This window comes from Ips typographus, linkage group LG4, assembly GCF_016097725.1.
Source record: "Ips typographus isolate SLU linkage group LG4, UJ_Ityp_2.0, whole genome shotgun sequence".
Lineage (NCBI taxonomy): Eukaryota > Metazoa > Arthropoda > Insecta > Coleoptera > Curculionidae > Ips > Ips typographus.
In genome coordinates, this window is record NC_138425.1 from 11,092,980 (window position 1) to 11,112,193 (window position 19,214).

Sequence of the window (19,214 nt, forward strand, 5' to 3'; positions counted from 1 at the left end):
GGTGATAACATACCTACCAAGGAGCGTGATAAACAACACTTTCATATGTTTAATTTTATTGAAATATTTTCACTCTATCGGACAGCAGCGTAATTCTGTTATCCAAAAGAAGGAAAAAACCAATAAATATTCCTTAATAAAAAAATTGTTACAAGTTCACTGCAACGAAGCCATTTACTCCCTTTTTAATTACTCGGTTGCAGTTGAGCACAACACCAAATCACCATCAAGATAGAAATAACAAAATCACTGTATGTACACAATGCACTTTCAAATTAAACTAATTCTATGGTATGGCCTACAGCTCTGAATGTATATCAGTCGTATCTGCAACAAATTAGTTCAAAAATCACCAACCAGTAAAGTTCTCTTTGCTAATAGAATGTTGCAGTAATTATTAAGTTCCCTTAATAAAGAATCAATTTCAAATTAATAACAAAAAAACTTACCCTTCTCAATGACAGCAGGATCATCGTCTAACAACCCTGAATCGATTTTTTTCTGCAATTCTCTTATTTCATCATCGTAACCTTTCCATTCCGGTAGTATTCGAATTGCTGCTGACAGTTTTGCTTCTTTGGTCATGGGATTATTACACTACAACCACAATATAATTCCATGCTAGTATAATTTAAAAAAAAAAACACATACCAAGTCTATAGTCTTTGCTCTAGCTTTTGATGCGTCATCGCACCAAGTTTCACACCACAACCACTCTTGAGGAAGCGATTTGATAGCCACTTGATGGATCATATTGTTGGGTAAGTCTTGATCCAAGTTTGACAAACTGTTCGGATCTTGGCTAAGCGCTTGGTATTGACCTCTAAGCCGATCGCCTGCAGCTATTCGCCTAAATCGTTTAAGATCCACAACATACAATGCGGAAATGTGATATCTGCGTCCTAAAATTAGATATACCAATGGTTGAAGTATTTCCTAATAAGTAGTATAAACTCTAGATCAAGTAAAGTACATGCTAGTCTTTGCTCAGTGACTTCTGACTGTTGCTTCACATGATTTATCTCATTTCTTTAGATGAAGATTGAATAAAACTGTGTCTTAATCTTTCCCAGAGTTGTTTTAAATTGTGAGAGGTCTCTATGACCGTTTTGAATGTGCCAAAGACCTCTAAATGCTATAGAGAACTTTCCAAATAGTGCCAGACAAGCGTCTTAAACCTGCCCAGACTTGATTTAAATTGTCAAAGGCTTTTAAGACCATTTTGAATCTGCCAGACACCTCTAAGTGCTACTGATAACCTTTTCAAAAGTGCCAGAGGCTTCTACCAGTGTCTTAAACCTTCCAAGAATTGTTTTAAATTATCAGATGCCTCTAGAACCATTTTGGAAGTGCCAGAGATCTCTAAATGCTACTGACAAGTTTCTAAAAAGTGACTGTAGCTTCTACAAGTGTCTTAATCTTTCCCAGAGTTGTTTTAAATTGCGAGAGGTCTCTATGACCGTTTTGAATGTGCCAAAGACCTCTAAATGCTATTGAGAACTTTCCAAATAGTGCCAGACAAGCGTCTTAAACCTGCCCAGACTTGATTTAAATTGTCAAAGGCTTTTAAGACCATTTTGAATCTGCCAAACACCTCTAAGTGCTACTGATAACCTTTTCAAAAGTGCCAGAGGCTTCTACCAGTGTCTTAAACCTTCCAAGAATTGTTTTAAATTATCAGATGCTTCTAGAACCATTTTGGAAGTGCCAGAGAATTCTAAATGCTACTGTCAACCTTCTAAAAAGTGCCTGTAGCTTCTACAAGTGTCTTAATCTTTCCGAGAGTTGTTTTAAATTGTGAGAGGTCTCTATGACCGTTTTGAATGTGCCAAAGACCTCTAAATGCTATTGAGAACCTTCCAAATAGTGCCAGACAAGCGTCTTAAACCTGCCCAGACTTAATTTAAATTGTCAAAGGCTTTTAAGACCATTTTGAATCTGCCAAACACCTCTAAGTGCTACTGATAACCTTTTCAAAAGTGCCAGAGGCTTCTACCAGTGTCTTAAACCTTCCAAGAATTGTTTTAAATTATCAGATGCCTCTAGAACCATTTTGGAAGTGCCAGAGATCTCTAAATGCTACTGACAAGTTTCTAAAAAGTGCCTGTAGCTTCTACAAGTGTCTTAATCTTTCCCAGAGATGTTTTAAAATGCGACCGGTCTCTATGACCGTTTTGAATGTGCCAAAGACCTCTAAATGCTATAGAGAACTTTCCAAATAGTGCCAGACAAGCGTCTTAAACCTGCCCAGACTTGATTTAAATTGTCAAAGGCTTTTAAGACCATTTTGAATCTGCCAGACACCTCTAAGTGCTACTGATAACCTTTTCAAAAGTGCCAGAGGCTTCTACCAGTGTCTTAAACCTTCCAAGAATTGTTTTAAATTATCAGATGCCTCTAGAACCATTTTGGAAGTGCCAGAGATCTCTAAATGCTACTGACAAGCTTCTAAAAAGTGACTGTAGCTTCTACAAGTGTCTTAATCTTTCCCAGAGTTGTTTTAAATTGCGAGAGGTCTCTATGACCGTTTTGAATGTGCCAAAGACCTCTAAATGCTATTGAGAACTTTCCAAATAGTGCCAGACAAGCGTCTTAAACCTGCCCAGACTTGATTTAAATTGTCAAAGGCTTTTAAGACCATTTTGAATCTGCCAGACACCTCTAAGTTCTACTGATAACCTTTTCAAAAGTGCCAGAGGCTTCTACCAGTGTCTTAAACCTTCCAAGAATTGTTTTAAATTATCAGATGCCTCTAGAACCATTTTGGAAGTGCCAGAGATCTCTAAATGCTACTGACAAGTTTCTAAAAAGTGCCTGTAGCTTCTACAAGTGTCTTAATCTTTCCGAGAGTTGTTTTAAATTGTGAGAGGTCTCTATGACCGTTTTGAATGTGCCAAAGACCTCTAAATGCTATTGAGAACCTTCCAAATAGTGCCAGACAAGCGTCTTAAACCTGCCCAGACTTAATTTAAATTGTCAAAGGCTTTTAAGACCATTTTGAATCTGCCAAACACCTCTAAGTGCTACTGATAACCTTTTCAAAAGTGCCAGAGGCTTCTACCAGTGTCTTAAACCTTCCAAGAATTGTTTTAAATTATCAGATGCCTCTAGAACCATTTTGGAAGTGCCAGAGATCTCTAAATGCTACTGACAAGTTTCTAAAAAGTGCCTGTAGCTTCTACAAGTGTCTTAATCTTTCCCCTAGATGTTTTAAAATGCGAGAGGTCTCTATGACCGTTTTGAATGTGCCAAAGACCTCTAAATGCTATTGAGAACTTTCCAAATAGTGCCAGACAAGCGTCTTAAACCTGCCCAGACTTGATTTAAATTGTCAAAGGCTTTTAAGACCATTTTGAATCTGCCAGACACCTCTAAGTTCTACTGATAACCTTTTCAAAAGTGCCAGAGGCTTCTACCAGTGTCTTAAACCTTCCAAGAATTGTTTTAAATTATCAGATGCCTCTAGAACCATTTTGGAAGTGCCAGAGATCTCTAAATGCTACTGACAAGTTTCTAAAAAGTGCCTGTAGCTTCTACAAGTGTCTTAATCTTTCCGAGAGTTGTTTTAAATTGTGAGAGGTCTCTATGACCGTTTTGAATGTGCCAAAGACCTCTAAATGCTATTGAGAACCTTCCAAATAGTGCCAGACAAGCGTCTTAAACCTGCCCAGACTTAATTTAAATTGTCAAAGGCTTTTAAGACCATTTTGAATCTGCCAAACACCTCTAAGTGCTACTGATAACCTTTTCAACAGTGCCAGAGGCTTCTACCAGTGTCTTAAACCTTCCAAGAATTGTTTTAAATTATCAGATGCCTCTAGAACCATTTTGGAAGTGCCAGAGATCTCTAAATGCTACTGACAAGTTTCTAAAAAGTGCCTGTAGCTTCTACAAGTGTCTTAATCTTTCCGAGAGATGTTTTAAAATGCGACCGGTCTCTATGACCGTTTTGAATGTGCCAAAGACCTCTAAATGCTATTGAGAACTTTCCAAATAGTGCCAGACAAGCGTCTTAAACCTGCCCAGACTTGATTTAAATTGTCAAAGGCTTTTAAGACCATTTTGAATCTGCCAGACACCTCTAAGTTCTACTGATAACCTTTTCAAAAGTGCCAGAGGCTTCTACCAGTGTCTTAAACCTTCCAAGAATTGTTTTAAATTATCAGATGCCTCTAGAACCATTTTGGAAGTGCCAGAGATCTCTAAATGCTACTGACAAGTTTCTAAAAAGTGCCTGTAGCTTCTACAAGTGTCTTAATCTTTCCGAGAGTTGTTTTAAATTGTGAGAGGTCTCTATGACCGTTTTGAATGTGCCAAAGACCTCTAAATGCTATTGAGAACTTTCCAAATAGTGCCAGACAAGCGTCTTAAACCTGCCCAGACTTAATTTAAATTGTCAAAGGCTTTTAAGACCATTTTGAATCTGCCAAACACCTCTAAGTGCTACTGATAACCTTTTCAAAAGTGCCAGAGGCTTCTACCAGTGTCTTAAACCTTCCAAGAATTGTTTTAAATTATCAGATGCCTCTAGAACCATTTTGGAAGTGCCAGAGATCTCTAAATGCTACTGACAAGTTTCTAAAAAGTGCCTGTAGCTTCTACAAGTGTCTTAATCTTTCCCAGAGATGTTTTAAAATGCGACCGGTCTCTATGACCGTTTTGAATGTGCCAAAGACCTCTAAATGCTATTGAGAACTTTCCAAATAGTGCCAGACAAGCGTCTTAAACCTGCCCAGACTTAATTTAAATTGTCAAAGGCTTTTAAGACCATTTTGAATCTGCCAGACACCTTTAAGTTCTACTGATCACCTTTTCAAAAGTGCCAGAGGCCTCTACCAGTGTCTTAAACCTTCCAAGAATTGTTTTAAATTATCAGATGCTTCTAGAACCATTTTGGAAGTGCCAGAGATCTCTAAATGCTACTGACAAGCTTCTAAAAAGTGCCTGTAGCTTCTACAAGTGTCTTAATCTTTCCCAGAGATGTTTTAAAATGCGACCGGTCTCTATGACCGTTTTGAATGTGCCAAAGACCTCTAAATGCTATAGAGAACTTTCCAAATAGTGCCAGACAAGCGTCTTAAACCTGCCCAGACTTGATTTAAATTGTCAAAGGCTTTTAAGACCATTTTGAATCTGCCAGACACCTCTAAGTGCTACTGATAACCTTTTCAAAAGTGCCAGAGGCTTCTACCAGTGTCTTAAACCTTCCAAGAATTGTTTTAAATTATCAGATGCCTCTAGAACCATTTTGGAAGTGCCAGAGATCTCTAAATGCTACTGACAAGTTTCTAAAAAGTGCCTGTAGCTTCTACAAGTGTCTTAATCTTTCCCAGAGATGTTTTAAAATGCGACCGGTCTCTATGACCGTTTTGAATGTGCCAAAGACCTCTAAATGCTATAGAGAACTTTCCAAATAGTGCCAGACAAGCGTCTTAAACCTGCCCAGACTTGATTTAAATTGTCAAAGGCTTTTAAGACCATTTTGAATCTGCCAGACACCTCTAAGTGCTACTGATAACCTTTTCAAAAGTGCCAGAGGCTTCTACCAGTGTCTTAAACCTTCCAAGAATTGTTTTAAATTATCAGATGCCTCTAGAACCATTTTGGAAGTGCCAGAGATCTCTAAATGCTACTGACAAGCTTCTAAAAAGTGACTGTAGCTTCTACAAGTGTCTTAATCTTTCCCAGAGTTGTTTTAAATTGCGAGAGGTCTCTATGACCGTTTTGAATGTGCCAAAGACCTCTAAATGCTATTGAGAACTTTCCAAATAGTGCCAGACAAGCGTCTTAAACCTGCCCAGACTTGATTTAAATTGTCAAAGGCTTTTAAGACCATTTTGAATCTGCCAGACACCTCTAAGTTCTACTGATAACCTTTTCAAAAGTGCCAGAGGCTTCTACCAGTGTCTTAAACCTTCCAAGAATTGTTTTAAATTATCAGATGCCTCTAGAACCATTTTGGAAGTGCCAGAGATCTCTAAATGCTACTGACAAGTTTCTAAAAAGTGCCTGTAGCTTCTACAAGTGTCTTAATCTTTCCGAGAGTTGTTTTAAATTGTGAGAGGTCTCTATGACCGTTTTGAATGTGCCAAAGACCTCTAAATGCTATTGAGAACCTTCCAAATAGTGCCAGACAAGCGTCTTAAACCTGCCCAGACTTAATTTAAATTGTCAAAGGCTTTTAAGACCATTTTGAATCTGCCAAACACCTCTAAGTGCTACTGATAACCTTTTCAAAAGTGCCAGAGGCTTCTACCAGTGTCTTAAACCTTCCAAGAATTGTTTTAAATTATCAGATGCCTCTAGAACCATTTTGGAAGTGCCAGAGATCTCTAAATGCTACTGACAAGTTTCTAAAAAGTGCCTGTAGCTTCTACAAGTGTCTTAATCTTTCCCCTAGATGTTTTAAAATGCGAGAGGTCTCTATGACCGTTTTGAATGTGCCAAAGACCTCTAAATGCTATTGAGAACTTTCCAAATAGTGCCAGACAAGCGTCTTAAACCTGCCCAGACTTGATTTAAATTGTCAAAGGCTTTTAAGACCATTTTGAATCTGCCAGACACCTCTAAGTTCTACTGATAACCTTTTCAAAAGTGCCAGAGGCTTCTACCAGTGTCTTAAACCTTCCAAGAATTGTTTTAAATTATCAGATGCCTCTAGAACCATTTTGGAAGTGCCAGAGATCTCTAAATGCTACTGACAAGTTTCTAAAAAGTGCCTGTAGCTTCTACAAGTGTCTTAATCTTTCCGAGAGTTGTTTTAAATTGTGAGAGGTCTCTATGACCGTTTTGAATGTGCCAAAGACCTCTAAATGCTATTGAGAACCTTCCAAATAGTGCCAGACAAGCGTCTTAAACCTGCCCAGACTTAATTTAAATTGTCAAAGGCTTTTAAGACCATTTTGAATCTGCCAAACACCTCTAAGTGCTACTGATAACCTTTTCAACAGTGCCAGAGGCTTCTACCAGTGTCTTAAACCTTCCAAGAATTGTTTTAAATTATCAGATGCCTCTAGAACCATTTTGGAAGTGCCAGAGATCTCTAAATGCTACTGACAAGTTTCTAAAAAGTGCCTGTAGCTTCTACAAGTGTCTTAATCTTTCCGAGAGATGTTTTAAAATGCGACCGGTCTCTATGACCGTTTTGAATGTGCCAAAGACCTCTAAATGCTATTGAGAACTTTCCAAATAGTGCCAGACAAGCGTCTTAAACCTGCCCAGACTTGATTTAAATTGTCAAAGGCTTTTAAGACCATTTTGAATCTGCCAGACACCTCTAAGTTCTACTGATAACCTTTTCAAAAGTGCCAGAGGCTTCTACCAGTGTCTTAAACCTTCCAAGAATTGTTTTAAATTATCAGATGCCTCTAGAACCATTTTGGAAGTGCCAGAGATCTCTAAATGCTACTGACAAGTTTCTAAAAAGTGCCTGTAGCTTCTACAAGTGTCTTAATCTTTCCGAGAGTTGTTTTAAATTGTGAGAGGTCTCTATGACCGTTTTGAATGTGCCAAAGACCTCTAAATGCTATTGAGAACTTTCCAAATAGTGCCAGACAAGCGTCTTAAACCTGCCCAGACTTAATTTAAATTGTCAAAGGCTTTTAAGACCATTTTGAATCTGCCAAACACCTCTAAGTGCTACTGATAACCTTTTCAAAAGTGCCAGAGGCTTCTACCAGTGTCTTAAACCTTCCAAGAATTGTTTTAAATTATCAGATGCCTCTAGAACCATTTTGGAAGTGCCAGAGATCTCTAAATGCTACTGACAAGTTTCTAAAAAGTGCCTGTAGCTTCTACAAGTGTCTTAATCTTTCCCAGAGATGTTTTAAAATGCGACCGGTCTCTATGACCGTTTTGAATGTGCCAAAGACCTCTAAATGCTATTGAGAACTTTCCAAATAGTGCCAGACAAGCGTCTTAAACCTGCCCAGACTTAATTTAAATTGTCAAAGGCTTTTAAGACCATTTTGAATCTGCCAGACACCTTTAAGTTCTACTGATCACCTTTTCAAAAGTGCCAGAGGCCTCTACCAGTGTCTTAAACCTTCCAAGAATTGTTTTAAATTATCAGATGCTTCTAGAACCATTTTGGAAGTGCCAGAGATCTCTAAATGCTACTGACAAGCTTCTAAAAAGTGCCTGTAGCTTCTACAAGTGTCTTAATCTTTCCCAGAGATGTTTTAAAATGCGACCGGTCTCTATGACCGTTTTGAATGTGCCAAAGACCTCTAAATGCTATAGAGAACTTTCCAAATAGTGCCAGACAAGCGTCTTAAACCTGCCCAGACTTGATTTAAATTGTCAAAGGCTTTTAAGACCATTTTGAATCTGCCAGACACCTCTAAGTGCTACTGATAACCTTTTCAAAAGTGCCAGAGGCTTCTACCAGTGTCTTAAACCTTCCAAGAATTGTTTTAAATTATCAGATGCCTCTAGAACCATTTTGGAAGTGCCAGAGATCTCTAAATGCTACTGACAAGCTTCTAAAAAGTGACTGTAGCTTCTACAAGTGTCTTAATCTTTCCCAGAGTTGTTTTAAATTGCGAGAGGTCTCTATGACCGTTTTGAATGTGCCAAAGACCTCTAAATGCTATTGAGAACTTTCCAAATAGTGCCAGACAAGCGTCTTAAACCTGCCCAGACTTGATTTAAATTGTCAAAGGCTTTTAAGACCATTTTGAATCTGCCAGACACCTCTAAGTTCTACTGATAACCTTTTCAAAAGTGCCAGAGGCTTCTACCAGTGTCTTAAACCTTCCAAGAATTGTTTTAAATTATCAGATGCCTCTAGAACCATTTTGGAAGTGCCAGAGATCTCTAAATGCTACTGACAAGTTTCTAAAAAGTGCCTGTAGCTTCTACAAGTGTCTTAATCTTTCCGAGAGTTGTTTTAAATTGTGAGAGGTCTCTATGACCGTTTTGAATGTGCCAAAGACCTCTAAATGCTATTGAGAACTTTCCAAATAGTGCCAGACAAGCGTCTTAAACCTGCCCAGACTTGATTTAAATTGTCAAAGGCTTTTAAGACCATTTTGAATCTGCCAGACACCTCTAAGTTCTACTGATAACTTTTTCAAAAGTGCCAGAGGCCTCTACCAGTGTCTTAAACCTTCCAAGAATTGTTTTAAATTATCAGATGCTTCTAGAACCATTTTGGAAGTGCCAGAGAATTCTAAATGCTACTGTCAACCTTCTAAAAAGTGCCTGTAGCTTCTACAAGTGTCTTAATCTTTCCCAGAGATGTTTTAAAATGCGAGAGGTCTCTATGACCGTTTTGAATGTGCCAAAGACCTCTAAATGCTATTGAGAACTTTCCAAATAGTGCCAGACAAGCGTCTTAAACCTGCCCAGACTTGATTTAAATTGTCAAAGGCTTTTAAGACCATTTTGAATCTGCCAGACACCTCTAAGTTCTACTGATAACCTTTTCAAAAGTGCCAGAGGCTTCTACCAGTGTCTTAAACCTTCCAAGAATTGTTTTAAATTATCAGATGCCTCTAGAACCATTTTGGAAGTGCCAGAGATCTCTAAATGCTACTGACAAGTTTCTAAAAAGTGCCTGTAGCTTCTACAAGTGTCTTAATCTTTCCGAGAGTTGTTTTAAATTGTGAGAGGTCTCTATGACCGTTTTGAATGTGCCAAAGACCTCTAAATGCTATTGAGAACCTTCCAAATAGTGCCAGACAAGCGTCTTAAACCTGCCCAGACTTAATTTAAATTGTCAAAGGCTTTTAAGACCATTTTGAATCTGCCAAACACCTCTAAGTGCTACTGATAACCTTTTCAACAGTGCCAGAGGCTTCTACCAGTGTCTTAAACCTTCCAAGAATTGTTTTAAATTATCAGATGCCTCTAGAACCATTTTGGAAGTGCCAGAGATCTCTAAATGCTACTGACAAGTTTCTAAAAAGTGCCTGTAGCTTCTACAAGTGTCTTAATCTTTCCGAGAGATGTTTTAAAATGCGACCGGTCTCTATGACCGTTTTGAATGTGCCAAAGACCTCTAAATGCTATTGAGAACTTTCCAAATAGTGCCAGACAAGCGTCTTAAACCTGCCCAGACTTAATTTAAATTGTCAAAGGCTTTTAAGACCATTTTGAATCTGCCAGACACCTCTAAGTTCTACTGATAACTTTTTCAAAAGTGCCAGAGGCCTCTACCAGTGTCTTAAACCTTCCAAGAATTGTTTTAAATTATCAGATGCTTCTAGAACCATTTTGGAAGTGCCAGAGAATTCTAAATGCTACTGTCAACCTTCTAAAAAGTGCCTGTAGCTTCTACAAGTGTCTTAATCTTTCCGAGAGTTGTTTTAAATTGTGAGAGGTCTCTATGACCGTTTTGAATGTGCCAAAGACCTCTAAATGCTATTGAGAACCTTCCAAATAGTGCCAGACAAGCGTCTTAAACCTGCCCAGACTTAATTTAAATTGTCAAAGGCTTTTAAGACCATTTTGAATCTGCCAAACACCTCTAAGTGCTACTGATTACCTTTTCAAAAGTGCCAGAGGCCTCTACCAGTGTCCTAAACCTTCCAAGATTGTTTTAAATTATCAGATGCCTCTAGAACCATTTTGGAAGTGCCAGAGAATTCTAAATGCTACTGACAAGTTTCTAAAAAGTGCCTGTAGCTTCTACAAGTGTCTTAATCTTTCCCAGAGATGTTTTAAAATGCGAGAGGTCTCTATGACCGTTTTGAATGTGCCAAAGACCTCTAAATGCTATTGAGAACTTTCCAAATAGTGCCAGACAAGCGTCTTAAACCTGCCCAGACTTGATTTAAATTGTCAAAGGCTTTTAAGACCATTTTGAATCTGCCAGACACCTTTAAGTTCTACTGATCACCTTTTCAAAAGTGCCAGAGGCCTCTACCAGTGTCTTAAACCTTCCAAGAATTGTTTTAAATTATCAGATGCCTCTAGAACCATTTTGAAAGTGCGAGAGCTCTCTAAATAATACTGTAAACTTTCTAGAAATTGCCAGAGGCTTTTACAAGGGTCTTAGACCTTCCAAAATTTGTTTTAAATTGTCAAACGCTTCTAGATCCATTAAGAAAGTGCCAGTAGCTTCTAAATACTACTGACAACCTTTAAAAAAGTTCTACAGGCGTTCTATACGTATAAGAATTGTTTAAAATTGCCAGATGACCCAAAATACTATCAAAAACCTTCTAAAATTTGCCAGAGGCCTCTAGAATCATGTTGAAATTTGCAAAAGGCCTATACAAGTATTCTAAGAGCCATTTGCACCGGCACATTTAATGGCTAAGTTTTCATGTGACTGTGACAACTCACCATACCCCTTCTAAGAATTGTTATAAACTTTGTTTGGTGTTATACTATATAATGTATAAAAGCCCCCTTAAGTTATAATCTAAAACTATAATCATTTTGACAATCAATCAATATCACATTTAATCACCGACATACGTTTTTTGCTGGTGATTATGACGCAACAGTCAGAACTCACTGAACAGAGACTGTACAAACATTACCTTGTAAATGATTGCGCCAATAACCTTGTTTCCAAAACCGAAAACCATCCATTTCTGTACGAGAATCGCAGAAAGGAGTGTAACCATAAGGCGCTCCTCCTAGATCCAAGTCTCTCAACTCTTTAAGGTCGGTCCTCACCACCTGGTAAATGAAATTTACAAAAATTTAATGCAAGTTAACGTCAAAAACATTAACGTCTATTTAAAGTGAATTTGTATGTTATACAGTGTGACCCATTTAGAATGGAAACACCCCTATAAAATTTTAGGTTATTAACCGATTTCAATGATTTTTTTTTGAAATAATTAGGAATGAAATGTCTATTACGGGAGAAAATTTTAAATATTTATTTCAGTTTTCAGGTCATATTACGATACTTTTTCTTGATAGAAAATGGAGAATTTTTATTAGCGATTTTTTTATTGAAAAAATTACTACGCCACTGGATCTATAGTGTTTTCAAATAGCTGTGACCAAAATTAAAAAATTAATTTTTATTTATTATTTTTTTTTTAATTTTATTTTTTTTTTAATTAAATTAATCAATTAATAATTAATAATAAACAAGTAAATAATAACACCATTTCTATGGCAACAGTTGATGCAGGGTGTTCTTTTGTGACCGTTAGCTTAGAGGATTTTTGAATTTGAATTTGTCTGAAAATGTCAACTTTGTTATTAACAAATGGATTTTTATGAAATTTTGGTCACAGCTATTTGAAAGCACTATAGATCCAGTGGCGTAGTATTTTTTTCAATAAAAAAATCGCTAATAAAAATTCTCCATTTTCTATCAAGAAAAAGTATCGTAATATGACCTGAAAACTGCAATAAATATTTAAAATTTTCTCCCGTAATAGACATTTCATTCCTAATTATTTCAAAAAAAAATCATTGAAATCGGTTAATAACCTAAAATTTTATAGGGGTGTTTCCATTCTAAATGGGTCACACTGTATGTGTTTTTGTTTTGTTTATAACAAGTTCTTACCTGATCTGCGTCAACAAAAATAATCTTCTTCACATCCAACGGGAACAAGACATCCAAGAACAAAATTTTATAACCCCAAATAATCCGCTGCTTCTCAGTTTGAGGTGTTAACCATCTAGGCCACTTATACTGTACCAACTCGTACTCAAAACCGTACTCTTTCGCCATATACGGCAAGAAGTCCTATAAAAAAAAACATTAGTTACACCAAACAGCACAAGTCTAACCTGTTAAGTTACCTTTATTTGTGGTGATAAATAATTTTTTAAAAACCAGAATTTAACCGGAGTTTTAGTATGTTTCAACACAGACAACATCATGATTTTCAGAAACCGTTCATACAAATGACCAGACGCTACAGAGAAAATGTTTAATTTTTCTTCGTTCTTCTCTTCTTTGCCTCCGAAAGAACTAAAAATTCTTCCATTGGAAAAAAGCACATTTTCAACATTTGCATGCAACAACCCAATCCACTACACGTGCAAGTTTTCTTTACCTGGTAATAGAATTCCATATTCCACCGTTATCGTCGTCATCCGAAAGCAAGTCCATTTGCAGTTTGTCAGGCTTTTTCTGCACTCGTAGCTTAACAATATGTGACCTTAACTGGCTGATAAGTACTTTAATGTCAGTCGAATTCGTAGGTGTGTCGGTGCCATCATGGCTAACAATATCGTAGATTTCGGCACTTCTACCTTGCCGCAGTCTTAATATCCAACTGCCTGGGTTAGCTTTCAGTTGGAAATAACCCAAGTTTGCCATAACAATTGTATCTACTATTACAGGTTTACTGTCAGTGCCTAGTGTAATTTGAAGTCCTCTTGGTGGACTCCCGGTAGTTTGTTCAAAACAATGCCCTTCAAGGAGGAGGTACTCTAACTCATATTCGCTGAAAGAAAAACAATCTGACTGGTGTTGTTTAAGTTAATACACTTTAAAATTCAGTACAACTGTCAAAAAGTTTTTGTTTAAATTATTTCCCCTAATTCAACTAGTTTTTTAAGTAGTTAAAACAGCTTACCTATGCACGTTGCTTTCTACATTTTCGAGTCGAATATTATCCAAATCGTAAACCGATCGAACTACCTCAACCAACCAATTTTCTGGCACGTGATAGTTTTGTGTAAGCAGAGGAGAGCTGGGCATATTATTAAAACGCGCAATTGGGCCTGGTAGCTGTTTCCCATCCTCCGAAAACTGAATTTCCGGCTCCAAAACAAACCGGTAAAAGCTCTTTACCGGCATATCGCTGTTTTTCTCTACACTGTTCAAGAAGAGTTTAATGTTACAGTTTAACACTTCTTGTAACACCTGAAGTATGGGACCAATTTTCTGCGCCCCTCTGGATACTGGATCAACTATAGCCACCAGATCGAAGGCGACTTGGTCTGGATGACGAGGAGGAATTTTTATTACTGAGTGTTCAGTGGAGCTGTGAGAAATTTCAAAACGGGGTTTGCTAGACGACTTGGAAACTAATAGAGGTTCAAGTTTCAGGATAGTGTCACTGGTAATAACTAAAAAGGATTATTGAACAGTCAATGCAGAGCAAGCCTGGTAATAACAAAACTAACCGTCATCATCGTCATCACTAGAAGTGCTGAAGGCTTTATTGATTTTATCCAGATAAGTGGCTCTTGTGAAACGTTCTAACAGAGAAAAGTCTTCCTCTGTAAATTCTTCGTTGTCGCTAAGAGGGCCAAGAACTCGCCCGTTAGCTATCACAGCTCTTTCACCCTGTTTTAAACCTAAAACTCTTTGAGCGTAAACTCGAAGCATTTTCAAGTTAAGTTCCTGTGATTCAACCTTCGACCAAACTTCAGCCTGTATAATCCAATTATGATAAAAATTTGTTCTGCGAATTTTTAAATATCACTTACTGGTATGTCCAATGTGTCTCCGTTATCTAACTTTTCAGACGAATCCTCCTTATTTAAAAGACCTAATATTAAAGCCAACGATGCTTCAGGAGGTAGTACTTCTAAAGCCGCTAGTACAACTTTATTAAAAGTATTTTTCTTATCGCCGTTCACGTTTGGTAAGAAACTAACTCTAATATCACTCTCGGATTTCTAAAAATTACGGAATACTTAATAGTCCGTATATTAGAAAGTCACTAAAAGCATACCAAATGGTTTAGAGCGTTCAACAGCAACTGTCTACCTTTAAGACAGTCCAAATCGCTTACAATCCAGTATGTGACCGAGTGATACCGTCGTTCTTTTTTAGTGGGAACAGTAAAGTATTTGACGTTTTCTATAGCAGTTGCAGTCATATCAGGTAGGCTCAATTGTATTAAAGCCTGAAGACATTAAGTTAAATAATAAACTAATACAAAACGCAAGAGAGAAATTTATGACAGTTTTCATAATTGTTCAAAACAAATACCCTTTACCACTACTTCCAAATGTTGGAGGCTTTATCGGATATAGCGTGATTATTAAAGTTTGACGTCGACTATGTACCGCTTTTTTGTACGTTTTTAGGGTTAGGAAACATTGCCGATCACACACATAATTTTTTCATAAAAATAAATTAAAGCGGACTAGTAAAACCGCAATAAACTCTCTGTCATAAACTTATAGTTCCATATATTTAATTATTCAATTTTATGACTTCTGTGGTAAGTACTTTACAGTTTTTCAGGAAAAAGAGTTTTACATTATTTCACCGTGTTTTAATTGCATACGTTTTTTTATTATTAATAAAAATGGGTGTTTGTAATAAAAATTTTGTTGCACCTTTTAGCAGAATAACGTTTTTATGTTTATTACCAAGTGTTTAAGTTTATCTAATAGCTAAGCTGAAATTTACACACACTTAATTTTCATACAAACTCATATCAATAAACAAACAAATACAACTCACCCCAATATTGCTTGTACTAGTCGCTTTCCCGGACATATCCAAATATCGCGACAATTCCCGATTTAAAATCCGATCATTCAGTCTGGGCATTACATTAGGCTGATCCATAATGTAATCAATTACATTCTGATTGTCCGTCAGTTTTCCTTTGTAAATAGCCTTTTGGAAATGAACAGTTTGACTCATAACCTCTTGCAACACCACTTCTTCAAAGTCTTCCACATTCATCTAATAAAATAATGGTTAAACTTCCGACTGTCACTTAAATCAAAGTTACCTTATCATAAGGCAACGGTATGCCGTTTAACAAAGCTTGAGGAAATACTTTTAAGCCAGTTCTTTGAATAAAATCGGATGACAATTGCCGGCCAAAGTCATAGTCAGAGTCTTCACCTAAAATGTCTTGAGGATCTTCATTATATTGTGATCTCAACTCCTTTTTGATATCTTCCACAGTAACCTAACAAAACATATAAAATACGACTGGCAATATGTATAGAAATAAGCAATTAATACCTGGTCTCCTTCACTAGAAGACATCACGGATCTGATAAAACTATAAGCCGAGGGTGGATCTTGTGTTTGTTGGACATAATTAAATGCACACAACATCGCAACCCCAGCATTATTTAACCCCGTTACATCTTTGGACGGATCGACTTTAAATACAATACCAGTTCTAATTGGAGTAGCGTGAATTACAAAAGACTCAACAATTTTTAGTATCGATCGAATACTCGAATCGGTGGGATCGATTATCAGCACCTAAAATTGGGAATGTTTACACAGTTCTGGCTCTTTTTTAAACAGCTCTCACTAAGTTGTATAAATTTTTCCTTATTTGCCGCAACATTCCAGGAAAAGTGGGTCTCAAAAGGTCCATCAAACTACTGGACCAATAACGGAATTTCGAGTCGTTCTCAATATCGTTCAACCAATTTATTGCAGAATCCCTAATATCAATAGCAAACTCCGATGAGCCACTACTTTCACTAAAATCTAGGTGTAGGAGGGATCGAAGTTTTTCATCCCTGATTCCCAAAGAATGTAAACCTGTAAATTGTTGCCATATTGACCACTATTACAAAAAAGTGTTTTCTGGACCTCCGCAAAAAAATATTTTTCTGTCATTCATTACATCCGCGTTAAACGTTTGTCTTTAAATTCAGATCAGAGGTACAGAACGTAATACTTTAAATGAAACAAGGTAAGGTACATTTTCTTATGCTCAACCTGTTCCACATTACAAGGAAGAAAACGGTACTTAAGTGCCTTTTCCAAACTACAGTCAAATAATCTCCCACTCTAATTTACCTAGTTTTGACTTAGTTTATTAAATACCTGTACATTTTTGTTATTAAAATAACTAGAGTATTTCTTATAATAAAAAAATATAACAACACAATAATTATTAATGTTTGGTATTTATTTAGAAAAATAATAATAAACTTACCTTCCATTGTACTGAGTTCTTGTCTCAAAACATCTAACAAAGCATAAACATCAACCACATCAACATCATGAAACATCCCATTGATAAATAAGGCAGTGTCAGACGGTTGCAAGTTGAGTGTGGTAGCAAAAATATCCGAGTTAATTTTCATTTCTCGTTTCATTTCCGGGTTGACGACAGTTTTGACTAAACCTTTGGCTTGCATTGGAAAATTTTGGGCAATATTAGTGAACACTTTCAGTGCCTCATCTCTGGGAGCGTGCATAATTCTTTCCGCCGCTTGTAAACTCAACCCTTGAAACTGCCAGACTTTCAGAGCCGCTAGTTCATTTGAGGAGTCTTCAAGGTGTTGTTTAAACTTGTCTAAATTTGTCTTCAAGTCTGGAAAGAGCTGCTTCAATTTTGCAAAGTCGAAACCTTCAATTTCGATTTCTTCTTCTTCCTGTGATGTTTCTGCACTGCCTTCTTTATCTTTTAGCTCACTATCATCCTGTGACTTATATTCGGTAGATTTCATTTGGAGTTCGACACCGTAGCCTGATAGTCGTAGACGTTGATTAGTTTGCTCCTTAAAAGTTTAGGTAGGTTAGGTTAGGCAAAAAAATATTTGCTGTGTTGAAAGAAAAGTAAGAGTAAAAAAATTTTACTTTACAAAAAAACTCAAATCTTTCAAACATACTAATTTGCATAATGGTTTGAGCTTAACAGTTTACTAACATATCTTTTGAATAAAAATGTAAAATTTGCAACTGAGTGAAGAAAATGGAGTTAAAAATTCAGATGCCAATGAACCAAGCTTCCTGTGCATGGCATAAATGGCTTTTCTAGCCTCATAACAAAGAGTAATATAAAATATCTGACAAAAAAGCAAAAAAATATTAGAGACTCTGTTTAGAATGTTCTGAACACTTAGCTGTTGGCAAGATTAGCAATTTAACAACAGTTATCTCTTTTTACTGTTATTTTGCTATAAACTATATTAGTTATTCTCCCTTAAAACAATAAAATACACAATCAATGAGGGAAATCAAGGAGAGTTAAAAATTTCAAACCCCTGTTAAGCTCTGCTACAAAGTATAAATTATCTTCATATAAACAATACTAAAAACATTTTTTTCCTTTTATTTATTTCATGTGCCATGAAAATGACTTCAAAACCTTTTCTTCCAACTCAGAATCTGATCTGGTCAACCTACTTGTGGAAAATGTCTGACAACATAATCAATATCCCCACTAATAGCTTTTTCCTTTAGCAGTGAGTGGAAATGAGAAAAACACTGGGTCCCCAGTTCTCCATAAAGGACTGCAGCTAGTGACCTGTTTGCTGAGCCTGGATAATGAGTATCAACATTAAACAATTCAGTATTTTTAAATTTTTGACTTGGCTACAAAAAAAAAATTATGTAGTACAGAGCAATTGACAACACAAAACAATCACACCTTTTCTATTAAACTTTTAATTTCGTTTAAATCACAAGATACTTGACCACCAACATCTGCAACACATTGACATGTTGGTAAATTTTGCTCTGATGCAATCTGTTGGAACATCTGAACTTTTGGAGAGTAAATGTGTAAAGATAAGCTGAGTTTCAATACTGACAGCTGTGATGGAGTTAATAATTGAGCTGCATGTTTTAACAGAACTTCATATCTTTTCCTGTCATTTTCTAAAACAACACTATCATTGATTGCCATAACTTAACAGTAATAACAACTGACCTATTTGACTAAGTGGAGGGCTGGCTTTAGATATGGAGTCTATAAACCTCCAATAAAACTCTGGGTTTTCATCTGCCAGAAATTCAGCCACTTCTAAAATTAAAGGGGTTCGATCCCATTTGGCTTCCAATAGGGTGGTTACAGATTTGGGTTTTCGCTTAGCTGTAGAGCATTGTAAGCTTAATAGTAACACTACAAATACCTTAAATGCGGATTGGGCGATCATTCTGTAAAGTACATTTAAATAAAACACAATTTTCTTTTCAAGTTGATAAAAACATAACCTCAAAACTTAACCCAATGATCAAAATAACGCGACACTATGTTGTTACTTAAACAGCATATTTTTGTAATAACACTAATGCGACTACAAGTAGAATAAACAACGGAAAATAAGATTATTAGTAGGAAATTAAGAGAAAATTAGTTCTAACATTTTTTGAAAAAACTATTTGGTTTACACTACTGGGAAACGTCACCGGTGGATGTCAAAACTTTTGTAATGACGTAAACTGATGGACCAATCAGAGATTGCCGAATTTAAACTCGATTTTTTATGTTGTGCGAGTATAGTTTTCTCTCTCGCACTCAGATGACTTGACTAGAAGAAAGTGAACTGATTCAGTTGACAGAAGTAGGTTTACGAAAACGCCTTTAAGTCCTTTCAAACATTTTTTTATCGCATAC

General features: G+C 36.5%; 1 protein-coding gene across 2 annotated transcripts; it reads right to left on the reverse strand.

The window, feature by feature from the left end:
• Positions 1-39: 39 nt before the first annotated feature.
• Uggt (UDP-glucose-glycoprotein glucosyltransferase) lies at positions 40-19,015 on the reverse strand. Of its 2 annotated transcripts, none has more exons than XM_081979036.1 (20): positions 18,812-19,015; positions 18,528-18,754; positions 18,246-18,475; positions 18,002-18,190; positions 16,806-17,373; positions 16,170-16,405; positions 15,869-16,117; positions 15,630-15,812; positions 15,353-15,580; positions 14,613-14,786; positions 14,365-14,556; positions 14,059-14,308; positions 13,506-14,001; positions 12,981-13,373; positions 12,724-12,904; positions 12,485-12,667; positions 11,493-11,634; positions 652-902; positions 450-597; positions 40-327 (listed from the first exon to the last, which is right to left on the reverse strand). In XM_081979036.1, exons 2-20 carry the CDS (start codon positions 18,751-18,753, stop codon positions 299-301), a joined length of 4,548 nt encoding a protein of 1,515 aa, XP_081835162.1. In that variant the 5' UTR covers position 18,754; positions 18,812-19,015; the 3' UTR covers positions 40-298. The 2 variants fall into 2 exon arrangements, with proteins under 2 accessions (XP_081835162.1, XP_081835163.1); XM_081979037.1 differs by having other exon boundaries at positions 12,724-12,895; positions 18,812-19,014.
• Between the last annotated feature and the right edge of the window lie 199 nt (positions 19,016-19,214).

Bases quoted from the DNA above. Each gene is read 5' to 3' on its own strand.
- Uggt (XM_081979036.1), bottom strand. From the start codon at position 18,753: ATGATCGCCCAATCCGCATTTAAGGTATTTGTAGTGTTACTATTAAGC. The intron at 16,406-16,805 runs GTAAGTTTATTA...AACAATTTACAG, and splicing joins AGAACTCAGTACAATGGAAG to GTTTACATTCTTTGGGAATC. The intron at 598-651 runs GTATGTGTTTTT...TTGTGGTTGTAG, and splicing joins GAGCAAAGACTATAGACTTG to TGTAATAATCCCATGACCAA.